The following is an 18,677-nucleotide window of genomic DNA, read 5'->3' as shown; positions in this document are numbered from 1 at the left end:
CACTTAAAATGGAGAAAGTTCTATTCCAATGAGCCTATACTTCATACAAACTCAGACACCAATAAAACCTCATAAGCGGATACAATTGCTTGCTCCTTGAACGTGTGTTTTTTCAGCATCAGTCGCAAGCTATTTATGATACAAGGTGCCAGAGGTCATAGATCTGTATCTTACAACAGAGGGAACGGTACCTTCTCAAAAGATACTGATAGCACGTGTAAATAGACATGTACAAGAAGACTAGCTATGGCATGGACAACAACAGGACTACTGTACATGGTAAGGTTTCCTAGGGGTTGGTGCTCGGTCCTCCAGAGATTGCAATCTTTGTTTGAGATGGAAAACTTCGACCTGCAAATTGAACGCACGAGACCACATCATGAGCCAACAATTAATATACTAAAACTAATGAGATATTTCTGGCAAAGAGAGCTCGCATGAAAGCGGTGGATAATTTGATCGGGACTTGAACTTTGCATTGCCACGTTGATTCCTGGTCTACTTCATACTAGCTGAGAGTTCATGGGTTTCATGTGTCAGATTCATCTTAGGGACACCAAACCACGCCAAAATTCTCCTATTACAGGTCTCAAGGATATTTTAGGCACAGTATAAGAGTTCGATCTCTGCATAGTTTATGGTTATCAGAGATATAAAAAGTGCTTGGTAGGGGGATGTTCAACATGTCGGTTGCAATCCTATATACCTTAGATCCGAGTGTTTAGAGTAGTCTGACTTGCATGTCCATGTAACAGTTCGTAAATGTTGGAAAAAAGAGCTACCCATAAATGGTATGGAAGGATCTTTTACTACATCTATTATAATCTTCTTTTTTTGTTCTGAATGAGAGAGGACTATTGTTTCCCTATTTCGTTTTCTGTCGAGCTCATAGTTGTTCTGTTCATGGCCTTTTGAGTGTAGAAGGTTCACCCATCAGCTGTTTAAAAAATTTTGCTTATAAAAAATGGAAGCAACTAACATGCATTTAGAGTCTTAGACATCAGAACAATGGAATAAGAAACTGTAGTAAATGCCAGCTATACCTGTAGTTGTAGTGCTCTAGCCCTTTCCCCAGTAAGTACTCCTCTAGTCGAATGCAATTCCTGAAACAAAGGTTGAATAATCCAACTATTAAAAATTACTCTGCATCTGATGATACCTTAAAGCTTATAAGTCACAATTCTAATCTACACGGTAGCATGTAAACTTCAATTTGAATTGTACCTTCTGCGTGTCATCCAAAACTGCCTTCAGAAATGCCACATCATGCTCCAGCCTTACATTGTCGGAGTGCATTATATTTGATAGGTTATTAGCCTCCTCTTGTGCCAGCTCAATACTAGCTAGCTTCTCTTTCAGCAATTCCATCTCCTTCACCGTGTCTGCCAATTTTTTCTCCATCTCTTGTCTGCTCTTAAGAACAGAAGACAAGTTCTTTTCTGCAGCTTCACGGCAAGCTGATGCAACTGCCAGCTGTCCTTCCAAAATTCCATTCTTCTTTATCAAGTCAGCCATTTTGGCTCCATGCATTTGATAGATATTTGAAGGAACTGATTGACCTCCGGATTTACCAGTAGTTTCCAACAACACGACTATATCATCACTTTCAGGTGGAAGATTTCCATTTCCGTGTCTGTTGTGGGAGTTCAAACTTTCTGATTTTAGCAAATTTGATGTTTCTTCAGCATTGCCTTTGCCTCCATTAACGTTGGTACGGACATCAACATCATCAATAATAAGTTTCTTTGTTTTCTGCTTTGCTACCTGAACCAAAAATATTTGTCACGCCAGTTAAGGATATTTCGTTAATCAAGCTAAAACTTCGTTTTTTGAGGTTCTAAGCAAATATATTAATTTTTCTCATAATGCATATTAGATCTTTACTACGTATAATTGGAATGTCCATCAAATTTAGAAAGCTTTTGTCAAAGATCTCTGCTGTCGTTCTCTCTCTCCACTAAGATTACCTCAGCTCTCCTCTACTCCACCTTCAACCATCTAAGAAGCCCACCATCTTCCTAGAGGCCCACATCCCGCCACATCATTTACACACAATTTGTGATTCATGCATGGGAATCATGATGGAGAGCATAAAAATAAACACGTTGCAATCTATTAATCCACATCATTCAGTTCCTAAGATGGATTAGATGGAAAGAATTACAGCTACGAAGTGGATAGATAAAACACTATGGAAACAGGTTACGTGACTGTCCAACTTCTCATGGGTTTCAGCCTAGAACACATCCTAGGTCAGGAAAACACAAAGAAGGCAAAAGAATCCAGCAACGTCATGCAATCTACAGATGCATTGTGCATAAAATGGATTCACAGACGACATCCACATTCAGAAATTCAAAGAATAATGAAACTAAACAATAGAGCAGTAAGATACAAAGTCAAATAGTTAACCTGTACAGGACTTCCATCATCGGAACTCTCTGTCATAAGCACAAACGTGTTGTCTTCCTCATTGTGAAATTGCTTGCGGAGCGAGACATTACCAGAAGCAGGATTTTGGTCCACAAGTAGCGACTCTGACAAAGATCTCCTACCGGAGCCATGTTTTTCACATGCAGATGCCAGATAGTGTTTCGCAACAGCATCAACTGGCCCAGGGAAAGCACCATTACCTAGTTGGGTAGCCAACCCTGTGGCTGATGACAGGTTCTCAGATAGTGAAGATGCTACAAATTTACTGGGAGCGAGTCGCCGGCCAACAGATGATTCATTCTTTTCCAATATCAAAAGTGCAACCTGTCATAAAACAAAAAAAATTGTTCACAAAATAAAATAGGAGATCTGGTATCAAGCGAAGCTTATTAGCGGAGTTTTTATTTTAACCTGATTTGAAGGCTCCTTCTTGGATCCCCCAAATGCAACAAGGAAATCCCTTTCCCCGTGGTGCACTAGCACAAGACTAAACCCCTGTGAAATAACATTCCAAAAAGGCTGTTCCAAAAAGGTCGGCAAATAAGTTCTAGATAACTCAGTTTCCAGTCAACTTCTAATTAATTGTAGAAGAAACAAGTTATGCCTTATTGCCCATGCAATAACTAGGAAACTATAAAATTAATGTTGCCAAGAGCTGCTATAATAAAAGTTCAACAAGCACCAAAACCAACAAACTGAACCTTGCTAGTGGTGACGGAAGATGGGGGAGATGCAACAGCAACAGACCACTCGTGTTTTACAACATCAAATATCAACGTTTCTACATGTCCTGGAAAACAGAGAAAATGATATAGAGATGTTACGATTCTCTGCGAAAGAGCAAACAGAAAGGTGCAAAGCATTTAAGGCATTTATCGGTATACTTCTTTGTGATTCATTAATCTACATAATTACCCTCCAACGCTGTTATCTCATGCTGAGCCAGGGTATTGAAGATTCCCTTCTAACTATACTAGAAGTCAATTAGAAAGTGGAAGTGATGAAAAGAAGTTTACGAAAACTTGTAGCAAATGCATGCTTCTGATCATAGATAGTTTGATGAAAGATGTAAATATCAATGAAATGAGCATTGCTCCACAAACAAAAAGCTATGTTGATCCGACTACAAGTATTAGCATCTCCTACTGCCTCCAGGGCTTTGGAAATAATTTGCTTTCCTCATCGGCATTACAGTTGAATGCATCAAACACCAAGACTTACTTGAAAAGCTTCAAGTCTGTATGACTGTAAAAGTAAAAACAGGTTCACACCATTAAACTCAAAGAAGTGAAAATGATATTACCACAGAAAAAGTGGCTGCTGCTATAGCCACAGCACAATTTGAAGCTTATAGTACCAAAATGTTACTCCAGCAACTGTAACCACCCTCGCAACAGTGTCCTCCAAATAATATAGTAGAAAATACAGTCCACTTATCCTTAATGTGTATTCAATCACTTTTCCCACTGCTTTTGAAAAGTAATGTTTCTTATTGCCATTTTAAAAAACTTATTTTCTAATATTTCCAAACTAAATAAGTCTCAATGACCAAAAACCAAGAATGAGATGGTCAACATTAAGACGATAATTGACTGAAAGAGTAGCATTAGGCCAAACTGTCCCATTAAACCCAACATCAGCAAGTGGGAAGAAAAGCTGCTAGTTCAACATCAAAGAAACACGCCATTTAGAATATGATCCTCATTAAGAGTTCCATTGACAAATAAATAGATCACAAGAGTTTGAATCTGTATTTCTCAGATTGCGAGGCATACGTTTTTTCCTGCTACCACCCCCCGCAATATACCATTTAGTTCCAAACAAGACTCCACAACAGCCAGCTCTGGGTGATGGATGGAAACCTCGTATCTTGATTCTCGACCATATCATCTGGAGAAAACATCCTCAAGCATGAATCAGAAAGTTACAGCTGAGATGTGATTTCGCGTCACTTAAGCAAATTTTGACCATAAAGACCACTTATATATATTACTAAAAAATTCAAAAGCTCAACCCACCGTTTCAAAGTCAAGTGAATACAAGTCATTCAAAGTCTTAGCTTTTGATACTCCTCCAAAAATTAGAAGCGTTTTATCATCATAAAGAGCGGCCACATGGTTAGATCTCGGAGATGGTCCCTGCCCGCTGCACAATCACAGTGCATTGACAGACCAAGTTATTAGCTTCTGAATTGAATGTTGCTCAAGGTAGTGGAATAAAGTCTAAAAGACTAAAACTGATGACTGGTAAAAAATTTGGTCATCAGTACTAGAAGTTAAATTGGCAAAGAAAATGATACAATTGCTGAGGACTACTCACGTGCAGTGAAGAGGGAGCCAAGTCAAGGACTTCAGATCAAACATATGTAAGTCATTGAGTTTTCTCCTTTTAGAATTTTCACCTCCAAAAAGAATCAAAACAGAGTTTGCCCTAACTACCGTGTGGCCACAGCGAGCAACCTGCAAGCATTTTAGATTTTGTTAAACGACGAGTGCTTATAGCCAAGATAGATTCGTTAAATAAAACATCAACTGCTAGAGGTGTTCTATCCTAAAGTTAATAGCCCGATAAAAAGATCTGCGAGATAGAAAGCATGTTAATAAAGTAGTTCTCCGTAGCCTTAAAGACAAAATCCAAGCGACAAACACAGTGAACATCACCCTAACATCTTCCTGTAGAATCAGCGTAGGAGAAAATATTCATGCAATATGTACCATGTGTTGGAACTATTAAAAAGTACTGCATAGTAATTGGCTTTATGAAGCAAGAAGAACTAGGAAGGAATGATACTGTGCCAACAAGAGAAGAAAGATGCCCCACCCCAAAACAGTTTCCGAAGTCCCAACCAACTAGAAGAAATTGCTACCACAAATGTTATCCTAGCTCAACGTTGCCTTCTGAACATTTCTAAGACATCAAGTTAAAACATATGTTCCTTCTAAGTGGAAGATCTAACATTCGTGTCTGTCTCAGCAGATACTTCCACATATTATAATGTTAGTGAAACCCAAGGACAAGAAGTTGCTAAATTCTCAAAATAATGCAGACAGATTACCGGAGTATTTCCCTTTGCTTCCATAAGCGACCAGCACTCGGTTTCTGTGTCAAATGCCCAAACTACAGAAGCCAAAGTTTGAATAACTTACGATCATGTAAGAGAACAGATAGGAATCACAACCGTGGTAAACAGAAAGATATGCAACCTGAAATTCTGTCACCGGCTGGGTCAGTTTTCCCACCAATAAGGAGCACCTTTTTCCCCCAAGAAACCTGGTAAGAACGGACAACAAACCAAACTTTCAGAAAGGGAAAATCCAAAGTTTTCTTTCCCCACATCTCCAATGTAAGATGCCATCATCATTCTGTTAACGAACTTAAAGAGATAGCGTTGACTCAAAAGTCGTGCAATATGCTCAATATCCAAGTTTAATCATGCAATACGCTCATTCAGGAAAGATAGCATGCAAGGACTCTGAGACTAAACTACAAAACACATGGCAGCAACTCTAGTGGCTCTAACACCTTACCTTAGATTGTCACATTTACAAATAATGATCCAAGTGTTGACATTTATGGTCAAAATTAGTATAGTTAGTTTATAGTGACTTTTCTTCACTTCCTATTTGTACAAGATTGGAGAGATTTCCAAAAGCTAGATCTAATAATCTTGCCAAAATACTACCAAATTTCTTACCTTTTTGTTTATCAAAAGAACAAAGAGAGAAGAATTTGTTGCCTTCTAAAGAAACCTTCCAACATACCAAACTATGACCCTTGCAAGCAGGAATCTTTAGTGGTAGACTGGTTGGTGAAAGGTAAAGCTTTGATGAAGCCGTGGTCCAAGAGAACGAGTCAAAATTAAGCACCTGCGAAGAGAAACAAGTAAACAACCAAATATCACAGAATAAATAGAGTGGCTACAACCTCAGGGCATAGGGATCCACACTGTGAAATCCATCACCAGGAATGTTAGTGAAATCCTACATAATTGATTATCCTCTAGTGCTTGACTAATGTCCCCCTAAGAACCAATTAATCCAAGCGTTACATGTAATGCATTCTAATAAAAAAAAGTCAAATCCTTAACCTGCACATCTTCCAACAGTCCATCTGCAGATTCACCACCGACTACCACCATCTTGTTTCCAGCTACAGTTGCTGCATGCTATACACGAATAAAAGTACAATTCAACTTTTGATTAAAAAATGTGTGAATATAATCTATAATCTTGCTGGCTCGGAATTTTTTACATTGAAGCGAGGTGTAGGCTTGTCCCCAGCAATGGACAGCACCATCCAATTCTCAGAGTTCCCCGAAGTATAGTTGTTAAGCTCAGGTGCAGCAGATGGGCCTTGACAATTGAGTTCATCAGAACTACCAACTGCAGGTTCAACACCTCCACCCTGTTATATTTGAAGTGACAATGAAGTCATCAGAATTACTAATTGCAGGTGTAACAGCTTCACCCTGTAATATGGCAAGAATTTAATGCACACATAGCAAGTGATGATGCACCGCACATGCAAGGGATCCTTACATTGGAATTGTTCGCGCGTTTCGGCTTTCTTAGTGGACTTCTAGTTCCCTGAGCAGAGTCTGAAAGGTGGATTTTCAATCTGCTCCAAGACATAAAGATAGAATATAATTCGAATTAGAATTAACTTGTGATTTCAAAGGGTTGCGTTATGTACTCTATCCTAAGCATAAAAAATGTAACTAAGAACTATTTTCTGAAGCAGGCAACCATCCACATTTGCATAAGCACAATTTCAGGAGAGTAAAGTAAACGAATTCGACTACCCCAGGAAACTCAACAAAGAAGGGACATGTTGTATTTACGAGTTACGACCATCACAAATACCACCATCACCTCCATGGTAGACTACAATCACACTGTGATCAACACCAATGCCACACCACTAACAAGTCCAAGCCACCTCTTACATCTCCAGTGTTCTAAAACAAAAAACAAGGAAATGATCGACAATTAATTGGCAAGTAATCGCTGGCGGGACCTATCCGATTAGGTCCAACTAATGATTAATCGTCGACTCCTAATTAATATGCGCCGATTAATCGCTCGAAGGTGGCCGACTAGCGCCTAGTGACTTTCAGAACATTGCATCTCCAATTCAATGGAAACGAAACCAAAAGCACCCAGATGGGCAAAAGAAAACCTCCTCCACTGACAATTAACCGAATGTGAAATTAATCAATGGAGACCCCCACATTGCCACTAGGAAACCTAGGTGCAAATTTCTGATTTCAACATCCCATTTCAACTAGCCGCACGTCCCTGATCTTTCCTCATAACAACCTAATTCTGATTCTACAGATATTCAAGAGGATACGGATTAAATGAAATTTGAGAGAAAAACGACAAAAAGGACAACCAATGTGAAGGTGTACAAGGTCTACTCTAACCCACTAGGTGGTTCTATGTTGGTGAATCTTCTCATTCATCAACCTCCATGAGTGACAAATTGCCTGTATCCCGTTATGAATCATGAGGATTACCCGCACTAACCAACATAGTATCGACGTTTTCTTACACAAAACACCATACGACATCAAGTTTCCATCCCATGTAATAGCATATACAAATTCGTACATACATGCACAAAAGAGAGAGAATATGTGTGAGGGTGGACGATTTACCTCCCAAGCTTCGTTCTTCTGCGAGAGAATCCAAACATTTTCTTCTACAGAAGTTTCCACAGTTAAAACCTGTGTAAATCATAAATGACAACAAACCAACAAAACTTCATTGGAACAAATCCTCACATCTACAAGAATCAAACCACGTAGAACAGTGACAAATGCAGCCACGCTGTCATCCAAAACCGCTCTTAAACTCTCTTTCTACACATATACAACCACGCTCACACATCAACACAAATACAGATGTACATGAATAAGAAGCAACAAGTACATGAATGAAAGCCCCAAAAAGCAGGAAACATGGCATTTACAAGAGTCGGAGCACAGACAAAAAATGTAACTAAATGTCAGGCTATATTCCACATCGCTCACCTAAGCCACCCAAGCTTGGTTAATATAAATAGCGGCTATTCCACCTATTGCCAATTAGTTTTAGTTTGGAACCCTCCAAGAATTCTAATATTAGAGCCAGGTCTTTCGGTGGCCTCTTCTCACGTGGTCAAGTTTATGCCCGAGCCAATTCCCTCACCTTGTCATACATGCACGTGCTACCGAACTGGACGTGAGAAGAACTGTGTGACTTTATCCCACATCACTTACGTAAGCCCTCCAAGCTTGGTTAATATAATCTAGAGAAACGATTTTGGAACCCTACTTGGTGATAATCACACTCCAAAGATTTGTCTTTTCTGCTATGTGTATTTTGAACATTAAAAGACATATTTTGGAGCGTGGTTATCAAAAAGTGGACTCCCAAAATCATTTTCCCTCCCAGAAACAAGAAACACAGCCTTATTTGCAAGAGCCAGAGCACTGGCAACAAAGAAATGAACTCATTGACTCCAACAAGGCTCTAACTTAAACACACACTCTCTCTCTCTCTCCAAAAATCCAGAAGCAACAAGTTCGTGGTGAACTTTCAAACTAAGAAACATATATCATTTACAAGAGTCAGAGCACTGGCAAGAAAGAAATGAACACATCATAATCCCAATCTCTCTCTCTCTCTCTCTCTCTCTCTCTCTCTCTCTCTCTCTCTCTCTCTCTCCACAAATTGAGAAGCAACCAGTTCATGGATGAGTTTTCAAAATAGAAGCATATAGTACATTTACAAGAGTCAGAGCATTGGCATCAAAGAAATAAACCCATTAAATCCAAGAAAAGCTCTAAATTAAACACACACACACTCTCTCTCTCTCGAACCCAAACACACAAATTCAGAAGCAACAAGTTCATGAAAAGTATTACCTCAGGCTCTGGAGCAAACTCTGACAGTAATCCTTACGGCTTCTCCACGCACATTGCACCGAAACAAACCATCGAACCAGGCTCTGAAATCCGAATACCTATCCTACCAAGATTTTGACGAAAACAATGTCCAGCCAACTGGGTTTTCAGATTTGCATTGTCATTCACAAGATTCACAACAATGTCTTCGCAATGTCGCTGCACACGACGATACACATACAGATACAGACTGTATACACTCGTACTGACCTGTTTGTTTTTTCCGCATACTGCGTAAGATAGCATCGGTTTCGTTTTTGTCTTTTCCTTTCACATGGCCTACGTCTTTTACTGCCCCTGACATCGTGATACTGTCGCGCGATTCTATATTGCGCCGGGGGTGATAGAGGCGCGCACGAATCCCCTGATTTCAGTGGAAAAGGCGACCGTTTGGTAAGTATGTGTTTTTTTGTGACTCGAGGAGAGAGAGGGAGAGAAGAGAGAGAAAGAGAGACGGCATTTATTACGTGCGGCATATGGGCCGTCGTGGGCCCCACGGTTGTATTGGGATTGGGTTGTCTGGATATTTCTCCTCCAATCACGTGTTGAATGCAAAGTTAAAAAGGTGGTTGATGTTGGGGCCCAATAAGCCCAATACGAAATGGGACCATCAATACGACCCATCTCGGATCTCATACAATTGGTCTGAGCCCTCAATTTATTTAAAATAATTTTTTAAGAAATTATTATAACCTCCACCCAAAAGGTTTACCATAATAGGTAAAAGGTGCATAGATATCTGAAAAAGATGTATTGAGATTTGTGAAAGTATATTTATATCCATGAGATATATATTGATATTCGAACTTGTTTTGAAATTATTGGCATATTATCCTCTACCTAGTTGGCGGAGGTTAGCAAGACCATTTTTAAGTATTGCTGAAAAAATCAGCTCAGTCAAATATCTTTAAGTGCATGATCGATTCTTGCTCAATGTCTTGTTAGGAAATTGAGCAAATAACTGATCAAGTTTTTATAGATATTCGACTGAGTTGATTTTTTATTTAAATTCTTAAAAAATCATCTTTAAAGAATTGAGAGGCTATGATCATCTATGTGAGATTTCGGAATAAGTTCTAGACAACATATTGTGCATTTGGTGTACACCAAATGAGGTACTTTATTTGAGTTCTATTAGTTTGGGTTGGAATGCTGAAAAGGTTTGGAATCCAGCCCATTGATATGCAAAGTGATGTGGGCTGGCGAAGGCCTCGTTAGATGTTTAATGGGCCTGGTTATTCTTGTCCAATTACCGAGTCATGCATGTAGTGTTACTCGTTATCTTTTGGGAAAATGACGGCCCAAGACGTGTTTTGATAATTAATACTCTTCAAGGAAATTTTCAGCATTAACAAATGTTTTTAGCTTGTCCTTAGAATGTATTAATTATCAAAACACGCCATTGACAGTCATTTTCCCTTATCTTATATCACATTACTTGATACCTAGTTTTCTATTTTAATAACCAGATGTACAGACCAGTTTATGTGCATCTTGATTAATTCTGAGATCTTAAAGTTAATGACCGGACAAACTTCCAATGACCTAAGGTTTGGTGTGTTTGGCCTTCATGGAATTAGAACTTGTGACCTCTTGAGGACAAGCCTTTTCAAGGACCGACGCAAGGGCGGATGAGTCCAGGCAATTGCTCTACCCAAATTTTAAAATTTTCTTATAATCATTCCCAAAAAAAATTTAAAAAAAAATTATAACTATATCTGTTCACCCAACCAATATTTTTTTTACCTGCTCATCTAAGAGAGTTTGAAAATTTAATGGAGTATCCATCATCCTATCATTTTCAATGAATAGTAGTATTAGAGTAGAATAGAACCTGTAGATATTGATAATATTTGGAAGCTTGCAAGCATATGCTACCCCAAAGACTTCACCGAGCAAGAAAAATTATATTTGAAGTTTCAGGAGCAAAATTATGAGCTTGATGTTTTGAAGCATTCGGAGTTTCAGAATTTGTCCACAATTTCTAAGTTATGCCAACAACAATGTCATGCAATAATTTATTTTTTCATTGATAGATTGATTCGTCTGGTGTTAATTTTACCAGTTTCATGGCTACAACAGAGCGAGCATTTTTCAGTTATGAATATGCTTACTTACATTGAGAAAAACATGGAATGGTGCTTTGGCGTTGATTCCATTATAAATGCATTTTAATTACATCATAAATGTGTGACGAGCGCAGCTTTATATAAGTTCTTACTTTTGTATAGTGATGGAATGCTAGGTTTTGCATTGTGCTTTTGGAATATAAATGAATGCACTATACAATCTATATTTTATGCATGTACTTATTTACGATCATATTTTTGTAATCGTAGAGGTTGATCGAAACTATATAATGATAATCTTGCTCATAATGGTCTTGCAACTTTTATTATAGGCTCAATTAGTGTTGCCTTTCATAGGTTCTAAACTTAATTTGTTATATTGTTAGTCGCCCAACCCACACTCAAATCCTGCATCCGTAATTTCATGACCACATTGAAAAGTCAGCTTGATTATGATTGAGTCAGATAAGCTTCAAAGGGCAAGCGGATAATTGGGAGAAGAAAAACGTGGAGCACGTACTGTTCCTTACCAGACTTGAAGACTTTTTGAACTTCTGTAATACGCTTCGTGATTTGAACAATAAAAGTGAGTTCATCATATCTTTGATTTTCTTCTCTTGTTTGGCCTATATATAGGTTGCATGTAATTCTTGTATTGTAAAAGTATGGGAGTTGAGTGAGTGAAAGACAGAGAGACGTGTGAGAGCTTTGCAATCATTCTGTGCATTATCAATAAAAGTGTGCTTAATTACTATTTTGTGTGAATATCTCCTCCCACCAACACATGCACTTGGCCAAAAACCATTCGACCGGGTTCTAATATATTGATTCAGCTACGTACAGCTAACCATAAGGTATGCACAATGAGTGAAAAGGGTGGGAAGTGGCGACTAACATACGTACCAACCCTCTGGCAGTGACCATAAGATTTCCGACCCGTTGTGGAATGTCCAGTTCGAGCCATAGCTACTATCCATGATGATAGGTTGTCACCGCAACACCGCCTAGGTACTAGATGGAGAAGGGCCCTCCACGCGAAACCAATCAAAGTCCTATAAGGCGAGGAACAAATCCTTACATGGCGTGAGACTCTAACCGCAGACATGGAGGGAGGAGCTTTAACCCACTCACCTTTGCCATCTAAACTTCACTACAACACCACCTAGGTACTACTAGATGGAGAAGGTGTTCGAGGTGCAGACAACCTTCAACAGTGGTTTAGCTCGGGTGTAATTTCAAGGATATTTCAAGGACTTGGGGTGTAATTTCCGCAAAGGACCCGACCTATATTACACTGCAGTTTGTATGTAATTAGGTTAACGTATTTTTAGAGAAAAACAGAGAGAGGCGAGAGAAAACGCAAGTCTCAAAGAGATTGCGAGAAGACTTGTACTCTTGATTTGATTTCATAATAGACTGGTGTGGCTCCCATGGTTTTTCCTCGCGTTGAGGTTTTCCACGTATATCTTGTGTTCTTTCTTTTCTTATTCGTTACACACTATTTCTGTTTGCTTGCGATTTTCTATGATCCTAATTTTCAAGATCTCTAGGGCATTATGAGTTGAACAAGAAGTTCAATTCCTATCAAAAGGGCCCTCCACGCGAAACTAGTCAAGGTCCCACAAGGGTGGGGAACAAATCCTTACTTAGCGTCGTACTCAAACTGCAAATATGGAGGGAGGAGCTTTAACCCACTCACCTTTGCCATCTACGAACAAATCCTTGTTGTAGACACCCCATTCTGGACTGTCCAGATAACGTTATTTGTCGATCTTATATTTCCCCAATGATGATTTTAGTCGAAAACAGTTTAAGGACAAAGGTGTGGTCGAGCTTTGAGCGTCCCGAACCTCTCTCAAACACCTTTCAAAACCCTTCAAACCAGAGCCAAACAGCCCCAGCAAAACCCAATTGGCATACGCCAGTGTCCTGGAGGCGTACGCCAGTTATCTGCCACGTGTCAGTCATCGACCAGTGGCTTAGCTTTTACTGGCGCACGCCATTTACAAGTGGCGCACGCCAGTCAAACCCAGTCAAATCAACTTTATTCAGCAACTTGGGCGGGACTTTTGTGCCACCCTGACGTCGGCTACAGCGTCCCTGATGATTACTTTCGGCAGAGACGTTCCCTCTCTCTCCTACACCCCCCATCAAGGCAAGTCCCATGCATTTAATGCATGGGAGGCTCCAACCTTGCCTTAGCCAGCCAAACAGGCCTTAGCACCTAACTGATCTCAGTCTTCCCCCCCTATAAATACCCCCCTTGCATTCATTTGCAAGGGGTTGGCCTCATTAAGAAGTAGAAGCTCTCTCCTTCCTCCTTTCTTGCTCTCTATCCCTTTTTCTTCCATTGAAAGAGAAAAGAAAACAGCCCACTTCCACACACCCTGCTGACATCCAGCCACCATCTAAGCTTCCATCTCCAAGCTTTAAAGTTCAATACCACCTTCAATCCTCAAACAAAAAGGTATACCACCTTTGTGTCCCTTTCTGTTTTTGGCCCCTGAGGGGAACCAGTGAGGCCCAGGCTAGTAAGTAATACTAGTCCTGGCCTCAAACTGGCAAAATACGACAAACGTATGAGGTGATACATGGCGCACGCCAGTAACCATATGCCGTACGCCAGTCATGGTAGAACGAGCACTACTGGCGTGGGGATCATGGATCGTCATTCCTCTTATTTTATCTTTCTGTCAGTCACCCTTGCATGCTAAATAACCAGTTTACCGCTTTCTGTATATTTAGAACTGTTTAGATGTAGTAGTTAATACTCGCTTCTTATCTGCTCAAAAGGCCCCTGGGATCCTTCTGGTCACGCTCCAGAGCCCAGATGATGCAAAAGCCAAGCACTGGATTAGGGTCCAACGTGCGTACGACAGTCCATGACTGGCGTACGGCAGTTAAAGCTAGGATCCAGTGGCTGGCCCTTTGCATCTTAGTTCAATCCTGGCCTCCTTTCTGTCCCCACATTGTTTAGGGGGTTTCCTGTCTATTTTCATGGCTTCAAGCCATCTCATCTGTCTGTAAATGTATATATCCTGCTTATTTAACTGCATGGTTTGTCCTGGGTGTGCGCTGGTCCCTTTCCAGAGCCCAGAGGATTGCAAATAGGGACTGTGAAGCTTAACAAGTGGAGTACGCCAGTTATGAGGTGGCGTGCGCATGTACAATCAGCATGCAGTGGCTCGGCCAGTGCATGCTGACGGAACCTGCTTACGTTCCTTCAGGGCAGCGTACTTCAGTTTATTCAAGCTACTCAGTACTTGTTCTCAATCTATGTTTAGCATTGCAATCAAAATCATCCATAAACATTTTGTCGCCTAATTGCAACTTGTTAAAGTTTTAACCCCCCATTAACTGTTCCCCCGCCCTAACTGGCTAAAAAATGATCAAATGAGAGAAAAATGCAAATGTTTTATAAAACGCCCGAGTAGAGACTGATCTCCGGATTGGGCGAGAGGGGTGCCATAAAACCCTTCCCCTCTCGTAACATGGCTCCCGAACCTCAGATATCGAAGGTGACGACGGACCGGTCTACGCCTTTTCAAAATCAAACAAACGTGGCAAACGTTTTTCGAGTTCGGTTCCTTGGGTGCTCCTACCGCTAAAACCCGAGTGGCGACTCCGAATCGAGGCGTTTCGCCGCGCTCTTCCAACAAAAAGGGCCGCGCCCAATTTTACGAATAAAATTCCCAGGGGCGCGTGCCCACACTTGTTTGTTGGTATCTTGCTAACAAATCCTTTGCAATATTTCCTTGTATTAATTAGCTTGATGTACTATTATATTCGAAGTTAATAAAATCTTTTCTCTTTAAAAAATGCATCAAATTTAGGATTGAGAGAGAGAATAAGAACTCATAGAAACCAGGTGGGTACAACGGCCTACTTCAGAAAGAATGTCAACTTTTTGAAGATAAGAGAGAGAGAGAGAGAGAGAGAGAGAAGAATGCGAGGGCGGTTCGTGGCATGAAACAGATTGCTTGTAAGAGTTGGTGAGGTGCGGCATAGCTAATCCATATAATTCGTGCGCGTGCGTGAGCGAAAAAGTGAGCGCGAAAGCATTTTTGCATTATATGTCAAACTACCAGAATTCGCAAAGAGAACAAATATTAAGAGCGCGAGTGCAGCGCAAGAGTTGATTACGGAAACGCATGCATTTGGTACAGTCGTACAGAGTATGTACCAATTTATACATATAGCTCACAATCATCATATTCCGTCCTTAAAAGAAGAAAGAGATGTAAAAGTTAGTGGAAGAGAACGAATGAGAACCAAATGACACATTACGTTCTCATCTTATGCTTTTTCTCTTCTTTTCTTTTCTTTTTTCGCTTTTAGTAGATAAAGATAGAGAGAGAAAAATGGGAAAAATGTTTTTCAATTTAATTCCCGGACAACATGCGAATACCAATAATCGATCTGTGTACAAAATTTCATATATCAACATGAATAGTGCGATCAGAAACTTAAAGATCCATGAGATTTTACAATTGTTCTCGGCAAATTTTCTTATTTTAAGCCAAGTGTGAATCAAACCAGCCTATTAATTCCACTATTGTTCTTTTAATGGAAATTGTAGCGAATAGATTATCTCGGATAATTTTTAAAGATATGCTATCTTTTGCGAGGTATAGAATCAATTGTGTTTTTTAAATTTTTGTTAATATAGTCATGTATGGGATTTGGTTGTGCTAAAGTATTAAGTGTTCAATTATGAAACTATTTGAGCTTATAGGCGTTCATAATGTCCTGTGTTGAGTATTAAAATAAAATTTAAAATTACGTAACTACTAATAAAATACTACAAAATAATAATAATAATAAGGGGTGTTAATTAAGCCATCACTGACATTGATTTTAAACAGTGATAGCATTTCTAGATTTTTGTGCAAAAGACTTTTGATTAGCTTTCACGCGAGTTTTAAGTGGTCACTTATTCCTCGAGCATCTCATCCATTCACCCTGCAACCACTCTTATGGTCTCATTGTCTTACTTTTCGCTGAGTCTATCGTCACTGGAAGAGGTGTGACATGTATAGAATTTTGGCCCAAAACGTGAGAACCTTTTGTGCTATATTCCCTCAATCCAAAAGGGTGACATGTGACAAATTCACTTTTCATTTTCCCCTGAAAGTTCTAAATTACCACCACCTTCTTAATTTTATTTTATTTTATTTTGTTTCTTTCAATCACTTTTAACAAACAACTAGAATATTGATTCCAAGTGCTCTGATATTGGACCAACTTTACTATATAGAAAATGCTATTCGAAATATGCGCAGAACCTTGCACGTCAGATATATGTGATGTAACTATTCGTGTACGTCCTCTTTTTTTCTTTTTAACGGAGGAACGGTCTCACACCCAAGCCACTATATCGATCCAATTATGCAATCCAAATCTCCGGGAGAGCTAGCACGGCCACACCGGTCACGGCAAACCCAACTTACTTCAGGGTACTCGCATGTTGGGAAATCGAACTCCAGACCTTAAGAAGTACTCTCGAAGCTTGGGCGGATGCCCAAACCACTGGGGCAACCCCTAGGTGTGTAATTGGTGTATGTCTTATCTCCATGCTTCAAAATAAATGAACATGCACAGTTTACAATATTCTCTAGACCATGCGTAAATGGTTTGTCTTTGACCGGATCGAAAATGAGTTTAGTAGTTGAGACCCGCGTAAGCTGGTCCTAACACCCTGACTTCATGCCAAAAAATGCATAAATAGAAATTAACATAGCTCTACTGAGTTTTGAAATTCTAGAAGTTTTTTTTTTTTTCTTCTAGAAATTAATATATAAGTTTTTTTTTTCCACATGGTTGTGCTTTGGGGCAGCATTAGAATTAATTCTTATACACAATTTCATTGATTCTTAGCACAAATTAACAGCGTAATCTTACGCAGTAAACCACACAAGTCAGTCCCTATCAAAATTCGAGGGTTATGTGTCTTGAGCTGCTCAGCATCTATATCCAATTATCTGAAAGAACCTTCACCTTTTCATCTCCTTTTCTTGATCACTTTGCAAACTCACCACCTTCTCTCTCTCTCCTCTCTCTCTCTCTCTATATATAGAGCTTCATGTGTACTTCAAACACATACCATCACAAGCTATATCCCGACCCTCTCTCATAATTTTCCAACATAGAAATTTGTTTAAAATTCTTTTTTTTTTTGGTTTTTTGAGATTAGGGTTTTTGATGGATCGCGTAGGGAAATTGGCATCGCAGAAGGCGGTGGTGATCTTCAGCAAGAGTTCGTGTTGCATGTGCCACGCGATCAAGAGGCTATTTTACGAGCAAGGGGTGAGCCCTATGGTTCACGAGCTCGATGAGGACTCGAGAGGGAGGGAGATGGAGTGGGCTCTCATGAGGCTAGGGTGCAACCCTGCCGTCCCGGCCGTGTTCATCGGCGGTAGGTTTGTAGGCTCCGCCAACAATGTCATGACCCTTCAACTCAATGGCTCACTCAAGAAAATGCTCAAAGATGCCGGTGCTATTTGGCTCTAAAAAGGACTATAGAGCCCTCAAATTTTGTTTCTTTTTTTTTCTTTCAAATAAGGCCTACTCAATTGTACCAAATATAACGTTTGGTGAGTATAATTGTTCACCCTCATGATATGGGGATGAACAAATATATGTTCGCGTTTGATATTATGCTCTAATGGGAATGTTGTTTGGAAATGCTCTATAGAGATTACGGGAATTAATTATAAAGACAATTATTAGGGCGCACTCCTCTTTCTTGTAGGAAAGATTAGTATGCATATAGTCGCGACTAGTCTCTTACACACTCATTTGTGGACTGAGATATGCCCTTCGCACTTTCTAGTGCCATATATTGGGAGGCTCGTTACTTCAATTGAGATAAAATTAATGAAATCCCATTTCATATATACGTATACCGATTCGATCGGAATTGTCTTATTGAATTGCTCGTAGAACGATCGAGCATTCTTGTTTTTATTCAAGAGAAATCAAACGTCCATGCATGCACTTTCCTCGATTTTTTTATTTTTATTTTTGAGAAACACAAACATAATCTCTTTCCCCGATTAAATAGCTATGCATTCGGAGGCTTGTTGCTAGCTTCAATAGATAAGTCGATCACCACTTTCTTCAATGGATCTTTTTTTTTTGAAGAAGAAGAGGAGTAATTCCACACACCAACTTACCTAGGCAATGGCTGACTAGGTAAGTAGTGGAGGACCCTTATACACAAGCAC

At 39.7% G+C, this 18,677-nt stretch overlaps 2 protein-coding genes across 4 annotated transcripts; one reads left to right on the top strand and one right to left on the bottom strand.

The window, feature by feature from the left end:
* Positions 1–21: 21 nt before the first annotated feature.
* On the bottom strand, positions 22–9,766 carry LOC131322083 (tip elongation aberrant protein 1). Of its 3 annotated transcripts, XM_058353223.1 has the most exons (18): positions 9,344–9,766; positions 8,093–8,161; positions 6,972–7,050; positions 6,685–6,837; positions 6,521–6,598; positions 6,195–6,299; positions 5,637–5,703; positions 5,489–5,550; positions 4,753–4,892; positions 4,452–4,578; positions 4,209–4,323; positions 3,135–3,223; positions 2,845–2,952; positions 2,413–2,757; positions 1,594–1,764; positions 1,225–1,320; positions 1,044–1,103; positions 22–351 (listed from the first exon to the last, which is right to left on the bottom strand). In XM_058353223.1, the coding sequence occupies exons 2-18, from the start codon at positions 8,128–8,130 to the stop codon at positions 268–270; spliced, it is 1,917 nt and encodes a 638-aa protein (XP_058209206.1). In that variant the 5' UTR covers positions 8,131–8,161; positions 9,344–9,766; the 3' UTR covers positions 22–267. The 3 variants fall into 3 exon arrangements, with proteins under 3 accessions (XP_058209206.1, XP_058209205.1, XP_058209204.1); XM_058353222.1 differs by having other exon boundaries at positions 1,225–1,764; positions 2,845–2,928; positions 9,344–9,761; XM_058353221.1 differs by having other exon boundaries at positions 1,225–1,764; positions 9,344–9,760.
* Positions 9,767–17,536: 7,770 nt separating this feature from the next.
* On the top strand, positions 17,537–18,168 carry LOC131322082 (monothiol glutaredoxin-S10). Its single transcript, XM_058353220.1, has one exon. The coding sequence runs from the start codon at positions 17,653–17,655 to the stop codon at positions 17,959–17,961; it is 309 nt and encodes a 102-aa protein (XP_058209203.1). The 5' UTR covers positions 17,537–17,652; the 3' UTR covers positions 17,962–18,168.
* The last annotated feature ends 509 nt before the right edge of the window (positions 18,169–18,677 follow it).

Source organism: Rhododendron vialii, chromosome 4a, assembly GCF_030253575.1.
Source record: "Rhododendron vialii isolate Sample 1 chromosome 4a, ASM3025357v1".
In the NCBI taxonomy this organism is placed as follows: Eukaryota; Viridiplantae; Streptophyta; class Magnoliopsida; order Ericales; family Ericaceae; genus Rhododendron; species Rhododendron vialii.
This window is presented reverse-complemented; position numbering and strand designations above follow the sequence as displayed.

What these genes read in the sequence shown, in the direction of transcription:
- LOC131322083 (XM_058353221.1), bottom strand. Translation starts at nt 8,130, where the DNA reads ATGTTTGGATTCTCTCGCAGAAGAACGAAGCTTGGGAG. An exon ending in CTTCCGTCACCACTAGCAAG is followed by an intron (nt 2,953 to 3,134) that starts GTTCAGTTTGTT and finishes TTTTTGGAACAG; the next exon opens with CCTTTTTGGAATGTTATTTC. An exon ending in CTAGAGCACTACAACTACAG is followed by an intron (nt 352 to 1,043) that starts GTATAGCTGGCA and finishes TTCAATTTGCAG; the next exon opens with GTCGAAGTTTTCCATCTCAA.
- LOC131322082 (XM_058353220.1), top strand. Translation starts at nt 17,653, where the DNA reads ATGGATCGCGTAGGGAAATTGGCATCGCAGAAGGCGGTGGTGATCTTC.